We start from the raw sequence: 21,461 nt of genomic DNA, 5'->3' as shown, positions 1-21,461 counted from the left end.
CTACAGGAAATCCACACTAGCTGGCTGCTATAAAGACATTTTATGTGAATATCTCTTACATTTTAGATGAAGTACTCTGCATATGAAGTAGTATACATTAATGCCATCAAGTCAAGTCAGTTCCCACAGAATTAAAAGTTGCTCGTGTAAGCAAACTAGATTTGACATGCATGGGATTTTCCTTTTGATGGGTTCCTATATGTTTCAAAGATGAAGAAAGTTTTGATCCTAGATGAAAATTCATCTCTCTCATAAGCTTAATGAGACTGTTGTATTATGGTTGTCCTGGCCTGCAGGACGCCTAACATTGACAGACTGGCCATGGAAGGGGTGAAACTGACCCAACACATAGCGGCTGCGCCTCTCTGCACTCCCAGCAGGGCAGCCTTCCTCACAGGCAGATACCCTATCCGATCAGGTCAGTCCTGGAGTTACTGCTGAAATAAGCAATATGTGCTGTTTTTAAAGCATCGTTGAGATTTGTGTTTAAAGACACTTCTGTATGTGAGAGATTTCTGCTAAAGAGCAGGACTATCATTATTATTATTTGTCATGTTTAATTTGCCCTTAAGTGTTTTTAAAAGTACACTGTTACAATAATACAATCTTAATCACTGCTACATTGTCAACATGTCTAATTGTAATGTTTGCTAACATTTTTATTCAAAACCGCGATTTCTAGATTTTAAAATAATAAAATCGTGGCAAAACATTATATTCAAATTAATCAAAAAAATCTGACAAAAATACCCAGCCCTAATGACACTATATTAAACAACAACTACAGCTCGTTCTGTGCGTTATATGTCATTATGTACCATTTTTACTTCATTGCACATGCGCAAAACATTCCAGTTTCGGTTTCCAATTCAATCAAGTGTTTACATCTGTCCTATCGAACTTAGAAAAGGTTTAAAATACCCTTTACAATCCGAATTGATTGACGTAGTTACCAATGGCGCAAAAAGTGGGTATGCGGTATATGCGGCGCATAGGGGCGCCGCATCATGGGGGCGCCAAAGCGATGGTTAAAAAGAATAATTTTTTTTTATAAGTAATATACATTTATATAAAAGTTATACAAGTTAAATATAAAAAAAGTTATATAAATTTTAGAGGACTAACAGGCTAGAGTAGGCGCCGGCGCCCTCATAATATTCCATCATAGAATTTATTTTGACATAGAAGGGTAATATCGCGTGAGTGAGCAGCACAGGACTGCGTTATCGTTGAAACTCGAAAAAGATGAATGAAGCAAAAAAGCGGTCGGGGGCTGAAAATAGAAAAAGAATGAGGTTAAAGGAGATGGCATGTAAAGGGATGCGACAGCAGCTAAATAAGTGGATGGTGAAATGCAACAGGTATGTTATGTTTGTGCTTGGAGGAGGCTTGCAAATATTCGTATATGTGTGTGTTTATGTGTATGTTTGTAACTGTTTATTCTGTAACTTTTTACTATTTGTTAACATTGTTAATATATATATATATATATATATATATATACAGGTCCTTCTCAAAAAATTAGCATATTGTGATAAAGTTCATTATTTTCCATAATGTAATGATAAAAATTCAACTTTCATATATTTTAGATTCATTGCACACCAACTGAAATATTTCAGGTCTTTTATTGTTTTAATACTGATGATTTTGGCATACAGCTCATGAAAACCCAAAATTCCTGTCTCAAAAAATTAGCATATCATGAAAAGGTTCTCTAAACGAGCTATTAACGTAATCATCTGAATCAACTAATTAACTCTAAACACCTGCAAAAGATTCCTGAGGCTTTTAAAAACTCCCAGCCTGTTTCATTACTCAAAACCGCAATCATGGGTAAGACTGCCGACCTGACTGCTGTCCAGAAGGCCATCATTGACACCCTCAAGAAAGAGGGTAAGACACAGAAAGAAATTTCTGAACAAATAGGCTGTTCCCAGAGTGCTGTACCAAGGCACCTCAGTGGGAAGTCTGAGGGAAGGAAAAAGTGTGGCAAAAAACGCTGCACAACGAGAAGGTGACCGGACCCTGAGGAAGATTGTGGAGAAGGACCGATTCCAGACCTTGGGGGACCTGCGGAAGCAGTGGACTGAATCTGGAGTAGAAACATCCAATGCCACCGTGCACAGGCGTGTGCAGGAAATGGGCTACAGGTGCCGCATTCCCCAGGTCAAGCCACTTTTGAACCAGACACAGCGACAGAAGCGCCTGAAAAGTAATTTTTTTCTGATGAAAGCAAATTTTGCATGTCATTCGGAAATCAAGGTGCCAGAGTCTGGAGGAAGACTGGGGAGAAGGAAATGCCAAAATGCTTGAAGTCCAGTGTCAAGTACCCACAGTCAGTGATGGTCTGGGGTGCCATGTCAGCTGCTGGTGTCGGTCCACTGTGTTTTATCAAGGGCAGGGTCAATGCAGCTAGCTATCAGGAGATTTTGGAGCACTTCAAGCTTCCATCTGCTGAAAAGCTTTATGGAGATGTAGATTTCATTTTTCAGCACGACCTGGCACCTGCTCACAGTGCCAAAACCACTGGTAAATGGTTTACTGACCATGGTATTACTGTGCTCAATTGGCCTGCCAACTCTCCTTCCTGAACCCCATAGAGAATCTGTTGGATATTGTGAAGAGACAGTTGAGAGACGCAAGACCCAACACTCTGGATGAGCTTAAGGCCGCTATCAAAGCATCCTGGGCCTCCATAACACCTCAGCAGTGCCACAGGCTGATTGCCTCCATGCCACGCCGCATTGAAGCAGTCATTTCTGCAAAAGGATTCCCGACCAAGTATTGAGTGCGTAACTGAACATAATTATTTGAAGGTTGACTTTTTTTTATTTATTAAAAACACTTCTTTTATTGGTCGGATGAAATATGCTAATTTTTTGAGATAGGAAATTTGGGTTTTCATGAGCTGTATGCCAAAATCATCAGTATTAAAACAATAAAATACCTGAAATATTTCAGTTGGTGTGCAATGAATCTAAAATATATGAAAGTTTAATTTTATCATTACATTATGGAAAATAATGAACTATCACAATATGCTAATTTTTTGAGAAGGACCTGTATATATATATATATATATATATATATATACGTGTGTGTGTGTGTGTGTATTGGGGGGGTGCCAAAATTGTTGCTGCATACCCCTCTAACACTGGGTAGTTGCGCCCCTGGTAGTTACACGTGGTTTTTTTTTTAATTCTGACTGAGCTACTAGTCTGATTACAGTTGGATTATTAGGGTCCATCTAAATGCAGCTACTGTTAGTGTACTTATTATGTTCATGTTGCATTGCAAAACACTTTTGCTGCTATTGAGGTTGAATACGGGTTAAGTTAAGACATGTTTAGTGATATAGGTAGGTGTAAGGAATAGTCAACAGTTTGATTATAGATGTAATTATTATTATTTCTAAATATAAGTACAGTGTAAAAATATGTGAAATATGTACACAATAAGAGCACTGTATCAAATCATTAATTTAAACTTAATACATAATAGTTAAAGACACTTAATATTAAGTTTTTCATTTCATGTGCACATGATTTTTTGTCTCTTTTTTTGATGGCATAGGTATGGCAGCAAAAGGCCGAATGGGAGTTTTTCTCTTTACTGCATCATCAGGAGGTCTTCCACAAGAGGAAATCACCTTTGCCAAGGCTGCCAAAGGGCAAGGCTATTCCACTGCTGTAATTGGTATGTTACTTTCATAACCCTGGTTATCTGGTAAGAGTCCTGTACAGTATATTACTGTGGAAAATGCCTAAGACGTGATCAATGACAAGGTTGGCTGACCGACAGGTTAGGACTCACAACAATGACACCTGCTGTCTCTGCCGTCACCTACCATTGCGCTATCAGCATATCTTTTCTTTGTTTTGACTGCAGCTAGGGATGTGTGGTGAGACCAGTATTATCAGATAATTGGAGTTACACTGTTAACCTTAAAGCAGGGGTCCGTCAAATAACCTTGGCATCGGGCCAAAAAAAATGATGGCGCCACTAGATGGCGGGCCAGAACATAGTCAACAGATAATTTAAGAAATTAATTGAGGAAAAATGCAACTTGAATTGCCTGTGACAGACTGTTACAGTATCTTTTGTAACTGGTAGAGCTGTAACTCTGTGTTATATCCTGTAGTAGGACAGACATTAAAGGGGAACTTGGCAACTATTTCGGCTTAATAAAACCGTTTAGAAATCATTTAGATGGTTAAATAACCTGTTCTGGTGAGAATGGTGACTTTCCCCGCTCCACCCAGCGTTCCCATGCGGAAAATCAACCTTGCAACATGGGGACTAACATCCCAGTAAGTTGGAAAAAGGAAGTCTCGTGAGAAGCGAGAATGAGCGAGAAACACAAACTGCTTTACCGCAATTCGGCATTAACACACACGCCATATGATACTGAATATGATGTATTACCCACCTCGGTAGACATAGCTCCACATGATAAAGTTGGCCGGCTCCGATAATAACAAATGCACATGAGCAGCGGGTTGAATGGGGGGGATTGTGCCGCAAGTGAGTTTTTTTTACAACAGTGTTGTGAAATATACGCCCCACAGCTGTAGGGGGAGCTCGTTGAGACAATATACGACAACAAAAGTGAAAATCAGCGAAGAAATGGCTAAAGTTGCCAAGTTCCCCTTTAACAAAAAGTCACATTTGTGTAGCGGTGTCCGGGTTTTACACTTAATAAAATTAATTAAATTAAATTAATTAATAAAGCACTAGTGACTAGGGATGAGTCACAATTTTCAAATATTCGATTAGTCGATTTAATTATCAAATATTGAATAGGTTGTGCGATTATTGCCTAAAAAAAATCCCCATGTTTTCGGTGGTGATGCGTTAATGTAACCATAGGGTGCCGCTGCCAATAACGCACCTAAAAGCTGTCACAAAGAACCGGCAAAAGTAATGATTATGAATGTTTGTGACGGGGCGCATAGCTATCGTCACGGTAGCGATATGCTGTCTATTCTAGTACACAAAGACTTGAGTGCAAATGTGACCTGTATGTGTTTGTCTAGCACATTAATGTCTTCTGTTAATCTTTATACTGTTACAAATCAGCGGTTAATCTAGCCTTTCACTACAAAATCTCATAAATCCCGTAGCTTTTGTGTGCACACTTTTAACAGCTAATACTGCGGTGATTTATATGCTATAGCTACTTCTATCAATACATATCTGGCTGTTTTAAAGAAAATCATGTCAATTATGTTACAGTAATAATCAGTTATAATAATCATGCAATACATGTTTTCAGTATGTATCCGTTTATTTAGTTTAAGAGAAACATAGCTTGGACATACCATTTTGTCGTACTGGCGTCTCCGGTTTGTTTGGGTAAAGGAAAATTTGCCGCGATTGTGGGGTTTAAATGACGCTATGACTTCCGGGTCAATAGCAAATGACCTGCAGTTTGAGTTATTTATTTGAAGTTGTTAAATATGACTTGTTGCTTGTCAATTGTTAGCTGAAAATGTAGAAATAGCATTCTGTAATTTTCTAGTTTAATAGAAGTAGTATTTCAGCTGTTTTTAAGTATTTATGTATTTGTCATCTGAACCACCCCTGCACTATTTTCACGTGTCGGTATGTTCCAATTCCAGGGGCGACCTCAGGCCTATAAAGTCTAGTAATGTCATTCTGTCGGGAGGACCGTGACTGAGAAGACATACGTCTGTCTTTGCTCTAATTATAGTGACTTGTGTTAAGGTCAAATTTCAAACAACTGTAAACATTTAATTGTTGTTGTTTTTTTTGTTTTTTGACTCTCATGTCAATTTACTTTATTTACTAAACAGTTTTTTTTTTTTTTTGTTAATTTGTTATTGCCTGTCATTGGCCTTAACTGGGACAAATAAAAAGATCCCATCTGAACAAATTCATCCAACCTCTCCTGAGTGCTTTCATCTGCTCACGACAATTCAGTCGCGTCTACCCATAACATTGTTTCAAATATAGCAAAGAGACATTTTAATAGTTTAATAATAAACTAATGTTTTCTGTGTCACTGTCAGCTGCAATAGTGACCGCAGTGAACGGACCTATAGAGAGAAATGCACATTTCGGATTACATAAGAAGAGAGTAGGCTAGTCTATTTATTTTCGTTTTGAATTGCTTTGTTTAAAAGTAGACATTTCAAGATTTTTATATATATATATATATAGCTTATACGCTGAGTTTCGGTTAGTTTATGAGATGAGCTCCAGTTCACGTGCAATGCAAGTGTCCTGATTATATTGTCTGCTATATTTGCTTCTTATTTATTAAATCCAGGCAATTGGTTGACGAAACATTGATTAAACCCAGCAAGCAATAGCCGGCATTTCACCGTCTAGGTTAACTATAGACCCGATATAGTCCGGCTATGGACATTTGTCAACCAATCATATTCAAGCATTCAGCAGTCCCCTAGTAACATTCAAAATAATTAATATTTCTCCTTTTAAATTATGGGGGTCGTAAGCTGTTCACTTTTCTGCCCTCAAACTCAGGCTCTCAGCAAATGAATGCTCATTTATTGACTTTCCTCAGTGAAACTGGCCCTCACTCAGGGTGTCCGCGGGGTCTTAAAAAGTATTAAAAGTTGTTAAATCAATTTAGAGAAAATTACATTTTGTATCATCTTTTCGTTATGTATTTTGTCCAAAGAGGTTGTATGCAAAAGTTTGCCTGAATCATGGTGGCGGCGAATAGTGGGCTGTGTAGTTTATTTATGGAATCCCGCTAGATATGATGTCATCTGTTACCGTGTTCACTGACTGCACTGCGCCATGCATGTCCCTTTATGCACGGGTGTTTAACAACAAGCTTACGTTACATCTTAAGGTCTTAAGGTTTTCTTTTAGTTGAAAACATTAAACAATATTTGTAATAAAAAAATATAAAGAACAAACGCATATAAGCTCAAGCCGTGCGAATGGAAAAAACGCTAATAAAACAGACCGCGCCACTTATCGTACAGAACGCAGGTATACACTCGAGTCAGCATATTTTTTTATCTTGTTTATATTGTTTCAGTTTCATGTTGAGAAAAACAATAATATCCACATGCTCGAGTAGAAAACGCGCTGCCGCTGACAGACGTTGCAGGGACACAGTGACAGATAACGAAGTTTCTAACAGCACTTTGCATTTTCTGTTATTAAACCTGTCTTTCTTAATGAAGCTTAAAGGAAGCATATGTCTCAAAGTCATTTTGCTATCAGTTAAGTTATCAACTCCCTCACTTGGGGGGCTGAAGCTGCGCTTACCTGTCAACGGTAGTCAAGTCTGTGTTCTCTTACCAGTAACCGTGACGTAATATCAAAGATGTCCATAAAACTGAAACGGCTTATCACTTTTGACACGACAAGAGTCAAGGCGAGTTGTGATTTCATCAGTCAAATTTTCATTATACGACAGCAGCTTTTATATCTGGGTGAAGAGCGGAGCATTTTAGTTGCGTCTAGGTAGAACAAAAAACTGGCATGAGCAGCTTCGGTGGAGAGCAGTGGCCTTCATATGACCCTCATATCTCTGTCGCTCTAAGTTACCAAACACAAAACCGCACACTAAAACCCGCAACACACAGTAGACATATGTTTGTGCATTGCAGAGCATCTCTCTCGGACTGTATGAAGTGAAAGACAACTAGTTGTCCAGTCTGGTTGTAGCCTGGCATGCCAGACCCACATCAAGATGTTAGGTCTGGGAACTCACCATTGATGGGCTCAATACGAGGAGCGGGATAAACGGTTGTCTTTCAAATTCCCTCGGCACACAATAGGATAGCGCTACAACCAACCAGAGCAACGAAGAAGGTGACGTAGTCAGAGCGACGGAGTCAGAGCAAAGCCGTTCTTTGTTTTTGTTTCAAAGAAAAGTTTAACTTCAAATCCTCCAGAGTCGCGGCCAAAGCCGAATCGAAAGACTGCTGTTCGCCAGCAGCAGTAGCCATTCTTTGTTTTCAAGTAGCAGTGAACTGTCATTATGTTAAGCCCTCCCGCCGACTCTATACACGATCTGATTGGCCTGACCAGAGTTTGGTTTTTCCAGCTCGAAAGCCAACGGAGAGTTGCTAGACCACACTGGCTGCAAAATAAATTGTGCTGCCGCTAGGGTTTGCTAGATTTCTAGGCTAGTCTGGTTGGTGAGTCCTGAAAATTTACAGGTGTGAGTTTGATTAAAGAATGTTGTTGTCACTCCCATAAATAACTGGAGTGTGTGTGGACATAACCGTATTAAGGACTCAAATACATAACTGACAACCATATTCTGCTGCTGTGTGAACGTGGCCATTGGATGAATGTTAGAATCAGAAACATTCAAATCTAATGCTTTTTTTTTTTTTTTGCTTTAATGTATCGTTTTTTTAGGGAAATGGCACCTGGGTCTAAACTGTGAAGACAGTGCCGACCACTGCCACCATCCTAACTCTCATGGCTTTGACTACTTCTACGGCACCATTATGACGCACCTTCGGGACTGCCAGCCTGGACATGGCTCTGTCTTACATCACATACATGCTCACATCCCATACAAGGCCCTTGGTGTTGGTCTGGTTTCCCTGGTGTTACTCCATATTAGAGGGACAATAACTGTGACCAGGAAAGTAGTTTTTGTTTTTCTGGTCCTGGTAGGGGTGTTTGTGAGTCTCTTTGGTGTGTTGTTTTACACATTTCCCAATCTAAATTGCTTTGTCATGCGAGGGGCGGAGATTGTTGAGCAACCATATACATCAGAGAACCTCACTCAAAGGATGACCAGTGAAGCCATAGAGTATCTGGAAAGGTATGTGTCTACTTTTTATGTCCATGTTAATGTGCAAAAAGCTTTTTTAGGGACCCAGTTTGAGCTTACAAATGCAGTGACTGAACTAATATCAAGGGCAATTGCCAATCCAGTTTGAAAGGTCTGTATTGAAATTTAAGGTCTTGCTTAAGCATTTGCATTATTCATTTGATTAACCCTCTGAATTTAAAGGTAGACGTCACCCAAAATTTTTTTAATTCTGTCATGATGTGCTCATTTTTATTCCAAAACTGTATTACTCGATTTTCTCTGTGCCAGGTCGCTCTTGCAACTACAATGAATGGGGATAAAATGTACAGTAGAAGTACACTGCACAACTAAATTCAGAACAGATTTTAAAACGCTAAGATTCATACACTTGCTGACTTCAAAAATTGTTATAGAGAAAAACTGGGCTAAAAACTGCACTAAACGATTGAGGATAACACATGTCCAGAATTTTAAGTAGTTTCGAACACAAACTCACACAGAAACATGCGCCTTGTTGCTAGGAGACGCATGACAAAAGAGTATGTGTTCTAAAATTGTCTGAAAATATCAAACACAATTCTCTGTCTGAATGGAATCAGTCTGAACCTAAAAAAGAAAATGTCTCTGCCTATCATACACTCAGGGTTGGCCTTAGTTTTTCGGGGGCCCATAGCAGATTTTCAAAATGAGGCCCACCTACCTAATTTGACTCAAACTTTAAAGGGTTAGTTCGCCCATTTAAGACATGAAGTAGTATGGAATCCTTACCAGCACTATAGTACATACACACTGACCCACTCTGTAGTCACCTCCCTGGTCAGAGTTCTGGCCGCTGGAAGTTTTTCAAGAAAGTACTCCCAGTTAGTTTCCGGGGCCTCAAAACTGTGCGTTTTAACGTGAAAAAATTGTTTGCGTTTCAAAGCTTGATTAATTTAACACACAAAAAACACGCCGGTCAAAATTCATACATCGGTTTTAATCGGCACTATTTTCTTTCTGGGCGAACTAACCCTTTAAGTTTATTTTTTCTGACTCTATTGGCAGATAGTTTTGGGTAGTTTGCAAGCTCCTTAAATTGATACATTTCTCTGAGACATCGTTTGTCAGTTTGCTTCTCATAAAAATGTATATTATTCTGAAATATTGGTAATAAGAAAACATAATAACAATATGATTTTTGTAGCTTGGGACTGCAGCTTTCTGATATAGTATATAGCAGTTGCGTGCGGTCCATATAAGCTGCGAATGTTCTGCATACCCAAGCCATTCATGGACTCGCTGATTAGTATTAACACTGTAAATTACTATAAATTCCCTTGTTTGAGGTGTATCATAAAACTTACATGATATAATGTTAGTAATAGGTATGTAACACTCAGTCATTTATTTATTTGCCAAACGATGGTAATTTTCTTCAAATCTGCCACTAATTGATAGTTCCGGGTAAGCTGATTCACATCAGCTTTGGTGGTTACGCTTTGTTGGTATGCATCGTCATCTCATCACTGTCCCGTGTTTTCATTGGTTTGCTGTAATATGTGGGATTTAATCATAGGATTTAATGCACAGGGAAAGCTGTCCGCGGATCGCTCGCCCAAGAGTAAAACCTTCTGCTGCTGCCAGATCTCAATCAACGAAAATTATTTTGTGTTTGATACAAGACTAACTATACTAAATCAAGTGGAAAAAAATGTCACAACAGAAACTATTTTCATTGTATTTTTTTTTTTTTCTTTATAGGGACATTTTTAACAAAAACTGTTATTGACATTGACAGATCTTCTGTAAGCAGACCTGTAACTGTCCGAGGCTGTTAATCGTAGTCTAGGCGTTTATTACAGTCATCATTTTGTATTATTTTAACTTCTTTTAAAATAGTAATTCTATTTTTATTATACTTACATTTATTCGAATGATATTTTACTTATATTTTATTTATAATAGGCTTCTAATATTTATTATATTTTTAATTGTTAATAAAAAAATAAAAAAACACTTCTAGCTTACATTTGAATTGACGCCTGTCATGGTGTTTCTTATTTGTCGTCTCTGATTTAAATGCACGCCGATGTGCCGTACCATTAAAATGTGAAGCATGTCGTTTCTTTGACATTAGTGCCACCTAGCGGAATGTGTGACTTAACTCGACAGCTTTTACGGGTGCTTGGTGAAGCAGAGGTGGACAAAGTACACAACTTCCTTACTTGAGTGAAAGTACAGATGCTAACTACTGGGGCCTGTTTCAGAAAGGAGGTTAAGTGAAAACTCTGAGTATTTTCATTTTTCATTTTTATTAGGATCCCCATTAGCGGCCCATTTAATGGCAGCTACAAAGCAATAACAACACAAATTACAATCAAAAAGAATTCAAACATTGCAATTACATACAAAATATTACCATGTAAAATAACATAACAATTTCCAGCTTTCACAAGGTCATTTGCAGCAATTCCTGGGTTACTGTCCTCTTAAATTTATATTTGTTCTGAATTCTGCATGATGAGACAGAGAGTCGATTCCAAATAGATATTGCTCTATAAAGTGATGTGCGTTTCAAAAAATTTGTCCTGGAAAGCAAAAGTTTTATGTCACCGCCTCATGCCTGCCTGGTGGCATATAGGTGTCTACTTCCTACAAAAACAATCTGCTCAGAGAGAAACTGTGGCTGTTTCATAAAAACTGCATTCCACAATATTAAAATTAATCGTAGTTTAATTTTGTCTTCAACTGTGAGCCAAGAAAGGCTTTTATGCATCAGGACCACGTAAGTGTCCAGAGAGCACTGGAGGACAGTCCTCGCTGCCCTATTTTGTGCCACTTGAAGCTTACGAAGGTCTTTTTGTGATGCAGATGACCACATAATTGGACAGTTTTCTAAATGGCACAAAACAAGAGACTGAACAACCAGTTTACTTTGAGCCTTTGCAATCAGTGGAGCTTAAGCTCCTGTCGATGAAGACAGCGCTCCTGGTTGCACTGGCCTCTATCAAGAGGGTAGGGGACCTGCACGCATTCTCTGTTGACGAAGCGTGCCTGGAGTTCGGGCCGGCTTACTCTCACGTGATCCTGAGACCCCGGTCTGGATATGTGCCCAAGGTTCCTACCCCTCCCTTCCGGGACCAGGTGGTGAACCTGCAAGCTTTGCCCTTTGAGGAGGCAGACCCAGCCTTGGCACTGCTCTGTCCAGTATGTGCTCTCCGCACCTACATAGACAGAACGCAGTGTTTCAGGACCTCAGACCAGCTCTTGTCTGTTATGGTGGGAAGCTGAAGGGAAAGGCTCTCTCCAAGCAGAGGTTGTCTCACTGGATAGTGGACACCATTGCTTTGGCATACCAGCAGCAAGGTCGACCGTGCCCCCTTGGTGTGACTGCCCACTCCACCCGGAGTGTGGCGTCCTCTTGGGCTCTAGCGCATGGTGCCTCGCTAACAGACATCTGCAGGCTGGGCGACACCTAACACATTCGCCAGATTCTACAATCTCCGAGTGGAGCCAGTGTCCTCTCATCTACTCGCTTCAACCAGCTAGTTCTGGACCCGCTCAGGTGTCTTCGCTTGCTCGCCATTCCACTCCACGGACTGGATACGTGCGATATTCTCCTCAGGTGAGCTTCTCCGAAAGCCCTGAATTCCTCCAGCACTCCTGACGTCGGCGCCAGTGTCTATTGCCTGCGCGTCAGCTAGGTGCCTACTGTGTGCATGGTCCCTCCTCTGAGCGACCCCCACATGTGTATTTCCACTGTAAGCCTCTCTGAGCATGTGTCTTTCCCTTGCCAAGCCACCTTGCCACCCCTGGGGTTGAAATATTCCATCTGCGGCTGGACACCCCAGTGTTCTCCATATGCATCCTTCGGGTCATATGTGTATTCTCTAAGTCCCCCCCGTTTGGGCTGGCAATATTTGCATATTTCTTCTAAACTATGGGATATGCTCCCCAGTGTACCTTGGTATTCCTGTGTTAAATAGGAGTCCTTGCTAGTCTTACGACAGGGATCTCAGATTTACGCAGGGCACTGGAAGACAGTGGTGAAGGTGACTGGTAACCCCATTTGTCGTAATGCGACGTAACTCGGAGTGACAACGAAAGGGAACGTCTCGGTTACGTATGTAACCCTCGTTCCCTGAGTAGGGAACGGAGACGTTACGTCTTCCTGCCACTTTCCGCTGTTAGCGGGGGATCAGGGGATCGCCTGATTTCAGTCTCGGCTCCTCAGCGAAGAAACATATCTGCATGTTGCTGGCGTCCTCCTTTTATACCCACGAGGTAAGGCGGAGATACGCTATGCAAATTCCGCAGACCCATGGAATTTCTTTGCAATTGGCTCGTTTTGTAATACTCGAAGTCGATAGGTGTTCTAAGCGAAACCCCATTCGTCATCATCCGACGTAACGTCTCCGTTCCCTACTCAGGGAACGAGGGTTACATACGTAACCGAGACGTTTTCCGTTTCAGAATGGGAGGTTTGTCAAACCCGAGAAAGCAGAGTTAGTCAAGCCCGTTTCTGAAAGAGAGGTAACTTATACTCAGAGTCAGTTTTTTACCATGGTAACTTACTCGGTGAACCTAACCTGGCGTGGAGCAGGTATATGTAAACCCAGAGTTTTTCTTTTAGTAAATACATTTTGATTTAATAATCTTTAGACATTTTGAATGGAAACAACAGGAAAAAAATGCTAGGTAAGAAAAGCATTTTTTGCAGGGCAGTACATTCATTCATTGCACATTTTTATAAATAAACAATCGGAAAGAGAGCACATTAGCTGCTGTATCAGAGCGGGAAGGAAAATGTGTCTCGCTCTCACGCTCTTTCTCAGAGTTTTTGTGTTGTTTCCTGCACACAAACTCACAAGATCAATCAAAGAGGAGTTTCCCAGGATTGCAGGACAGTGGTGGAGAAATCAGTTTAAATGAGGCTAATCTGATAAATGACGTTCATTTGATAACGTCTTGCTGTGACCTTTGAAAGTAACCTAATAATTAGATTTTCCTTTAGGATTTCCAATGTGGTTGGATGCATTGATGACATGCATATTCCCATCATTGCACCTTCCGAAAATTAAACAGATTACTGTATGGAATGGAAGGATGCCAGATGGAATGATAGTCTGAGATATACAGGTGCTGGTCATATAATTAGAATATCATCAAAAAGTTGATTTATTTCAGTAATTCCATTCAAAAAGTGAAATTTGGATATTATATTCATTCATTACACACAGACTGATATATTTCAAATGTTTATTTCATTTAATTGTGATGATTAAAACTGACAACTAATGAAAATCCCAAATTCAGTATCTCCGAAAATTAGAATATTACTTAAAACCAATACAAAAAAATAATTTTTTGAAATGTTGGCCAACTGAAAAGTATGAACATGAAAAGTATGAGCATGTACAGCACTCAATACTTAGTTGGGGCTCCTTTTGCCTGAATTACTGCAGCAATGCGGCGTGGCATGGAGTCGATCAGTCTGTGGCACTGCTCAGGTGTTATGAGAGCCCAGGTTGCTCTGATAGTGGCCTTCAGCTCTTCTGCATTGTTGGGTCTGGCGTATCGCATCTTCCTCTTCACAATACCCCATAGATTTTCTATAGGGTTAAGGTCAGGCGAGTTTGCTGGCCAATTAAGAACAGGGATACCATGGTCCTTAAACCAGGTACTGGTAGCTTTGGCACTGTGTGCAGGTGCCAAGTCCTGTTGGAAAATGAAATCTGCATCTCCATAAAGTTGGTCTGCAGCAGGAAGCATGAAGTGCTCTAAAACTTCCTGGTAGACGGCTGCGTTGACCTTGGACCTCAGAAAACACAGTGGTCTAACACCAGCAGATGACATGGCACCCCAAACCTTCACTGACTGTGGAAACTTTACACTGGACTTCAAGCAACGTGGATTATGTTCCTCGCCTCTCTTCCTCCAGACTCTGGGACCTTGATTTCCAAAGGAAATGCAAAATTTACTTTCACCAGAGAACAAAACTTTGGCCCACTCAGCAGCATTCCAGTCCTTTTTGTCTGTAGCCCAGGCGATAGACTTCTGACGCTGTATCTTGTTCAAGAGTAGCTTGACACAAGGAATGCGACAGCTAAAACCCATGTCTTGTATACGTCTGTGCGTGGTGGTTCTTGAAGCACTGACTCCAGCTGCAGTCCACTCTTTGTGAATCTCCCCAACTTTTTTGAATGGGGTTTGTTTCACAATCCTCTCCAGAGTGCGGTTATCCCTATTGCTTGTACACTTTTTTTCTACCACATCTTTTCCTTCCCTTCTCCTCTCTATTAATGTGCTTGGACACAGTGAACAGCCAGCCTCTTTAGCAATGACCTTTTGTGTCTTGCCCTCCTTGTGCAAGATGTCAATGGTCATCTTTTGGAGAGCTGTCAAGTCAGCAGTCTTCCCCATGATTGTTTAGCCTACAGAACTAGACTGAGACCATTTAAAGGGTCTTGCAGGTGTTTTGAGTTAATTAGCTGATTAGAGTGTGGCACCAGGTGTCTTCAATATTGAACCTTTTTACAATATTAAAATTTTCTGAGATACTGATTTTGGGGTTTTCATTAGTTGTCAGTTATAATCATCAAAATTAAAAGGAATGAACACTTGAAATATATCACTCTGTGTGTAATGAATGAATTTAATATCCAAATTTCACTTTTTGAATGGAATTAATGAAATAAATCAAATTTTTAACGATGTTCTAATTACATGACCAGCACCTGTATCCCGTAACTACCACCACAGCTGTTAAATACACACAAATTATTCACAATTTATTTGGTCATCTTTATTTCCTACAAATACAAAAGCAACAGTTTCTTTTTCCTTTTGGATTTTAATATTTTTCCAATAATGTGTATCTCCTCTTCATCTATCAGTGATGGTGCAGGTCAAGCCTATGCCTTCTTGCTGATGGCCCAGTAGAAGTCAAATGTTAATTTCATTAGACTAATTACAAAAATGTAACAGGTTGGATTAGAAACATTTAATTATGTGAAAAGAGCATTAAACTATGTGGAAACAGCTGCTGCACATTAAAATAGACACTGGATTATATTTATTTAATATGTAAAATGTTTGTAAAGTCATGTAGCCTACAGCCATGAACCTTTTATGCTTAAAAATTTAATTGATTGAATTATGAATTTATTGTGCATTTTTAGTTGCTGCCAGGTTTTTTTTGTTTGTTTTTTGCCTGTGGGATACCATGTATTAGTTCAATAACTTGCCTTTCTGTCAGTTTTCACCTGCTAATATAACAGTGAATAAGAATTATACTTTTGTATTGACTCGGAAGTATGTGGACGTCTTTTTATCGGGTGCTGTTGCCATGGTGAATCGTGATTTCAGAGCTCCATTGATCATGGCTTTTCATAGTCGTGGTGTACGCGCTTAACTCAGTCAACCTACTCAGAGTTGATTGAACTAGCTCAATTCAGCTGTTCTGAAACCGAAAACTTAGAGTTGGTTGAACCTTCTTATTGAAACAGGCCCCTTGTCAAATATTACTCTGTTACAAGTAAAAGTTGTGAAAAACCGATATTTACTTAAGTAAAAGTACAGAAGTACTTGTTTTTATAAGTACTTAAGTATAAAAAGTAAATGTCAATGCATCGTTTTATTATTGTTGCTTTGTTGTATGTAATACTTATAGTACCTCTGTACTAACTATCCCTCTGAATCTATGCCTGCCTACCTACCATCATATCAATATCAGATTTATTTCTAGAACAAAGTTCCAGTTGTGGGATTGAATGTGAGTTTGAATAAGTGCACTCAGTAACATCCACAATGGTTTTGGACACCCAAATAGCTGTTCTCTCAAATTTATTTGAGTTCTATTTAAAGTTCTTTGGCTTTTAGTATGAATATGATAGCCTTACTGTTATCTATAAGCTAGTGTACTCCAAAACAATGACACAATTCACAACCTTTAGAAGACCAAACCTAACTTTGAAAATTAAAATTAGGTTGATGCCAGAAACTAACATCAGTCAGGTTCTGACGTCAACCTGACTTTCATTTCCAACCAAAATCCAACATCTATCCGACGTTGGATGTTGACGTCAATCTGACGATGTTCTGACGTTGCAACCAAAATGCAACCCCTGCAACCAAAATTATCCCCTGACTGGCGTTACTACTTTCTACTCAAGGACCTTGACAGTATTGTAGTGGAGGTAAAAGTACGATATTTGTCTTTCAAATGTACTGAAGTTCAAATAAAAAGTTTCCAGAAAAAATAATACTCAAGTAAAGTACAGATACTCAAAAAGTGTACTTAATTACAGTACTCAAGTAAATGTACTTTGTTACTGTCCACCAAGGCATCTACTTGTAAATATAGGCTACTTTCAATAAATGCTCAAATATAGGAAACTTTTAGCTGTGTTGCCATGTGCTATGAGAGTAAGCAATTGAGCAGCGAACACTGTCTAGACTCTAGAGTGTCCATCCAACGTGCACCATGTGCATTTTTGACATAGCATGACACCCAGCATACCCAGTTAAAAAGTCACTGCTCTCCACTGGTATATAGAATTAGTATATAGAGATACAGCCAGGCACAGTTATGCATGTGACGTATACAAATTTCTGCTGATACTTTTATCACGGTATTGCATTTCATTACAAAAATACAAGTTGAAAAGATAAACTTCAGTGTTGTCCTCTCAAGTTATTTACATTTTTTTTCAGATATATAATTGTTTCATAAATATATAGTTTGATGTGCTGCATGTTTCAGAGTGGAGCACAGCATTCATTTTCTAATCACAGTAAATGCTACTCCACACAAACTATGCAAGTGCTGAGAGTTTGTCTCTCTTATAATTTGTATTTGGGGACGCAATGTGCCAACCATCTTCCCAAATTTGTATTGAGAATTGTTCAGAAATTTGTTGTCAACAAAGAGAAGAGTTAAGATCTCCCTGTGGTTTTCCACCAAAATAAAAGCTCAATGGTTTAACATTTGAAAGCAAAGAGATTAGAACAAACCATAATATTTGTATAGTAATTTTACTGTTGTTCTGTAAAATAAAATAAAATAATAAAATAAATATTACTATTGATAACAATAATAACAATTATATTAATAATTTGATTATAACATATATTGAGATATAAAATTAACCTTGAACATTAAAGTGCTAAAAAAGAGGAGTAATAAAGAATCAAAACACTATCTAATATATCAATATCTAGATAATCTTTATCAATGTTATTATTAACAAGCATTCCTGTCTGAACCCCTGGCATGGGGTCCCCTGAAATCTGTTAATTCTGACTTCCCCAAATCTGCAAAGTCTGTATTCCAGCCTTGAGGCTTTCAAGATTCTAAAAAGACACGAAAACACCATAAACGTATAATTGTCAGTGAATAATGACCACAGTTTGGCTTCAGAAGATCTGAAATAGATTTGAAATCATATAGAACACTTTTATGATATTATAATGGTAATGTTGTGTCCTTGAAGTTTAAACGCATCAGTTCCAATTTATTTGGTGAAATAGTATGATCAGTACAATTGTTCAAAATGTGTCATTTTGCGCTCCATAGAAGAAAGCCAGTCATAAGGGCTTAAAATACAGTATCTCTCTGCCTTAATTCTTGTATCAGAGAATCGGTTTATTGGGAAATTGTGTTTTTTATCTGTAAAACCAATGATAGAATCGTTTTAGACATTTTGAAGTTTAAATTCTCTCCTTGGACTATTGTATGCTTTGTTAGGCACTTTAAAAGATGTCATCAACAAAGCCTTAAGAAAACTCACATGGAAGCAAATCCCTTTCAGCCAGGCTCTGATCCCTGATCTGATGTGATAATACAACCCTGAAATTATGTGCTTTGTGTTTGTCCAATGGTAATGGAAGATGGAACATTAAGAGTTTTCTGTTTGTTTGTTTGTTTGTTTGTTTGTTTGTTTTCCCCACAGGAATTCACAGAGTCCTTTCTTGCTCTTCTTCTCATTCATTCAAGTCCACACTGGACTTTTTGCCTCTCCTCTCTTCAGGGGTAAGAGCCAGCATGGCCTCTATGGTGACGCTGTCATGGAGATAGACTGGAGTGTAGGTACTGAATGACTTTTGACTTTGCCTGGACACATAAATATTGTAAAGATAAATTGATAAGTTTAAAAGCAAGTTCCACATAAGTATGTGGACACCTCCTTGACTACCATGCTTGAATTTGTGCACGCCATAACCTATACAAGACCCTCTCAATAGTTCCATCAGACTGTTATCTTAAAAGGGATAGGTCACCTAATAATGAAAATTTTGTCAGCATTTACTCACCATCACCCTCATTCCATTCCAAACCTGGCTGAACTATTAAAGGGATAGTTCACCCAAAAATTAACTGTCATCATTTACTCACCCTAATGTTGTTTCAAACCTGAATGACTATGTTGTATGATATTTTGAAGAATGTTGTTACAGTAAACAAACAGTTTAGCTGACCACTTTCTTGAAAACAAAGACATTTCTTCTATGTTCCACAGGAGGAAGTCATACATAAATGACAAGAGGATGAGTAAAATAGATAATGACAGAAACTTAATTCCTGCAAGGAATCTGTTAAATGGGGCCAACTCCATATAAAGGGATCATTTCTCTCAACTTTTACATATCATTTTCCCTCATGCTGACCCAGATATACTGTATATGGGTAATCCATCTCTGGCAGTCTACATCTACATCGTGAGGCCCAATCCACACTACTGCGTTTTAGTTTAGAAACGGATAATTAAAAAGAATATGATCTCCGTCCACACCAGCGTTTTAGCTGTGTATTAGAATTGATCTGCGCCCACATTAAAACGACTGAAAACGTGGATCACATGACCATTCACCTACACTGGGCATGCGCGTGCCGGTGTAAACAGGAATCAGATTGACATCAGATTTCGCTGAGGTTGATAAGTGCCGATCTGGACACTCGAAAGTTTTCGCACCATTCCTCAGAAACCACAACTTCATTGATAAAATTATCCCACCATGCGCTGGTTCTTCCCAGCTTAACCCAAAACCGACGCTCCATGTACAGTCAATACCGCCGCTGCACACAGGAATTGTCACAGATCGCTCAAATAATAGCTTGGCTCCGGCGCATGTAGGCAGTTATAGCATTGTAAAATGCAGAATTTACTTGCAATACCGTAACTAGTAGACTAGTAGTCCAGGCTGTTGTTGTATGTTTTCCTCCGTTGTATGACACCCATTCAGAGAGCTGAGTGTGAGCCTCTGCGTCATCGTTTCTAAAGTCCTCTGTTTTGACCCGTCTTCACTAAAACGCCCTCCAGAGATTCAAAAAGCAAAATGGGGTCGGCACCGTTTCTAAACTTTTCCGTTTTAGGTCTTTGTTTTTGCCGTTTTAGTCTGGACGGGAGGTGGATAGGGTCTATATAATGCAAATGTTTTTCCCTCTTGGCTCTCAACGAAGGCGGTCGCATTTTCTCTCCCTCTCCCTCCCCTCACCTCTCCTGCTTTGCTTCTATCGTCACGTCTACTGTCTTGTACTTTGAGAAACTCTCGCTACACTGCTCTCCAAAACCAAGAAATTATGGATTTGATCAACTGGTCTCTCAACGCAATTGACACCATCTTCTCGACGAGAAGCTTGGGTTCGGGGGAACCTGACTGCCCTGCCGGGACGTTCGCAGCTGGCTACACGATGGACGCGTGGGAGAGGTGGCGGGTCGTGTGTCTGGCGGCTCTTTCCGTGGAGGACGTTGAAGATATCTACCTATTCGGCACCATGATAACATGTCTTCTGCCGATTGGATTAGGCATTGCCCTGGTTTATCGAGGAACTAAGCAGACGGTGACAGCTGTCAAAAGCCCCGCAAGGCTGCCCGTGATGATTGAAGCGGTGGGCAGAGCTGTCTGCACTCAGACTGGGTCTATGAACCACAATATGGATAACATCATGGAGAAGCTCACAGCTTTGCAAAGGCAAATGGATCGTTTCAGAGACCAAAACGGACCAGGAGAATAGCCTGTATAAATTGGATGCGGCTACTCGCCCGAAGACCAAACAATCCCAATCTTATCTGTTTCGGCACCCCCCTACCAGCACTGGCCTTGGCCAAGGCCGCTGCTGGAACGACAACTCTCCCGGAAGAGCACTGCAGTGAGCCGCTCTTGCATTCCTTCCCCGACTCTCTCCTGCCCTCAGACACCTGCTGATTGTTGACTCTGCCTGGGACATGATCAAGGTTGTCTCCATGGCAACTTGCTGTGTATCGCTATGACAATCCTGCGGACTGAGGCTCCTAGATTATGGTGCTGGCTTAGCGACTCTCTCCAGGCCTACACACACATGAACTTACACACACACAGATATGCACCTAACCCACACCCCATCCCACGCCTTCGCCGCTTCGTACCCCCAGTCTGACAGGCGGGTCTGTGACCAGCGCCATAATGGCTGCAGGACCGGATGCTGCTTGCCTGGGCTGGACTACCTCCATCCCCCACTCCCCACCATGTTGCAATGTCTTGTTTGTAGAGTGTACTGTTTATGTGCTAATGTTGCTGAGGTGTTTTTTCCTGTTCCCAGACTGTTCTCCTTACAGGAGCATAGTCTGGGGGTCGCCTTTTTTTCTCCTCACCTCTCCTCATGTCATGCTGTATTTTTTTCTCAAGTTGGCGCTGATATAGCAGCCTCGGTAACATCTTA

The 21,461-nt window shown here is 40.0% G+C and overlaps 1 protein-coding gene across 3 annotated transcripts in view; it reads left to right on the top strand.

Moving 5' to 3' along the window:
• sts (steroid sulfatase (microsomal), isozyme S) overlaps positions 1–21,461 on the top strand; it is a 95,968-nt gene that overhangs the window by 51,547 nt on the left and 22,960 nt on the right. For all 3 annotated transcript variants that reach the window (XM_077246803.1, XM_077246802.1, XM_077246801.1), the window contains exons 3-6: positions 297–418; positions 3,577–3,699; positions 8,377–8,791; positions 18,715–18,851. In XM_077246803.1, the coding sequence (XP_077102918.1) occupies positions 297–418; positions 3,577–3,699; positions 8,377–8,791; positions 18,715–18,851 (797 nt within the window). The remainder of the gene's footprint in view (positions 1–296; positions 419–3,576; positions 3,700–8,376; positions 8,792–18,714; positions 18,852–21,461) is intronic.

The sequence above is a fragment of the Siphateles boraxobius genome, unplaced genomic scaffold, assembly GCF_051911475.1.
Source record: "Siphateles boraxobius isolate OS27281-9 unplaced genomic scaffold, OSU_SipBor_1 29, whole genome shotgun sequence".
Lineage (NCBI taxonomy): Eukaryota > Metazoa > Chordata > Actinopteri > Cypriniformes > Leuciscidae > Siphateles > Siphateles boraxobius.
Note: the sequence above shows the minus strand (reverse complement) of the source record. Positions and strands in the feature narration are given on the sequence as shown.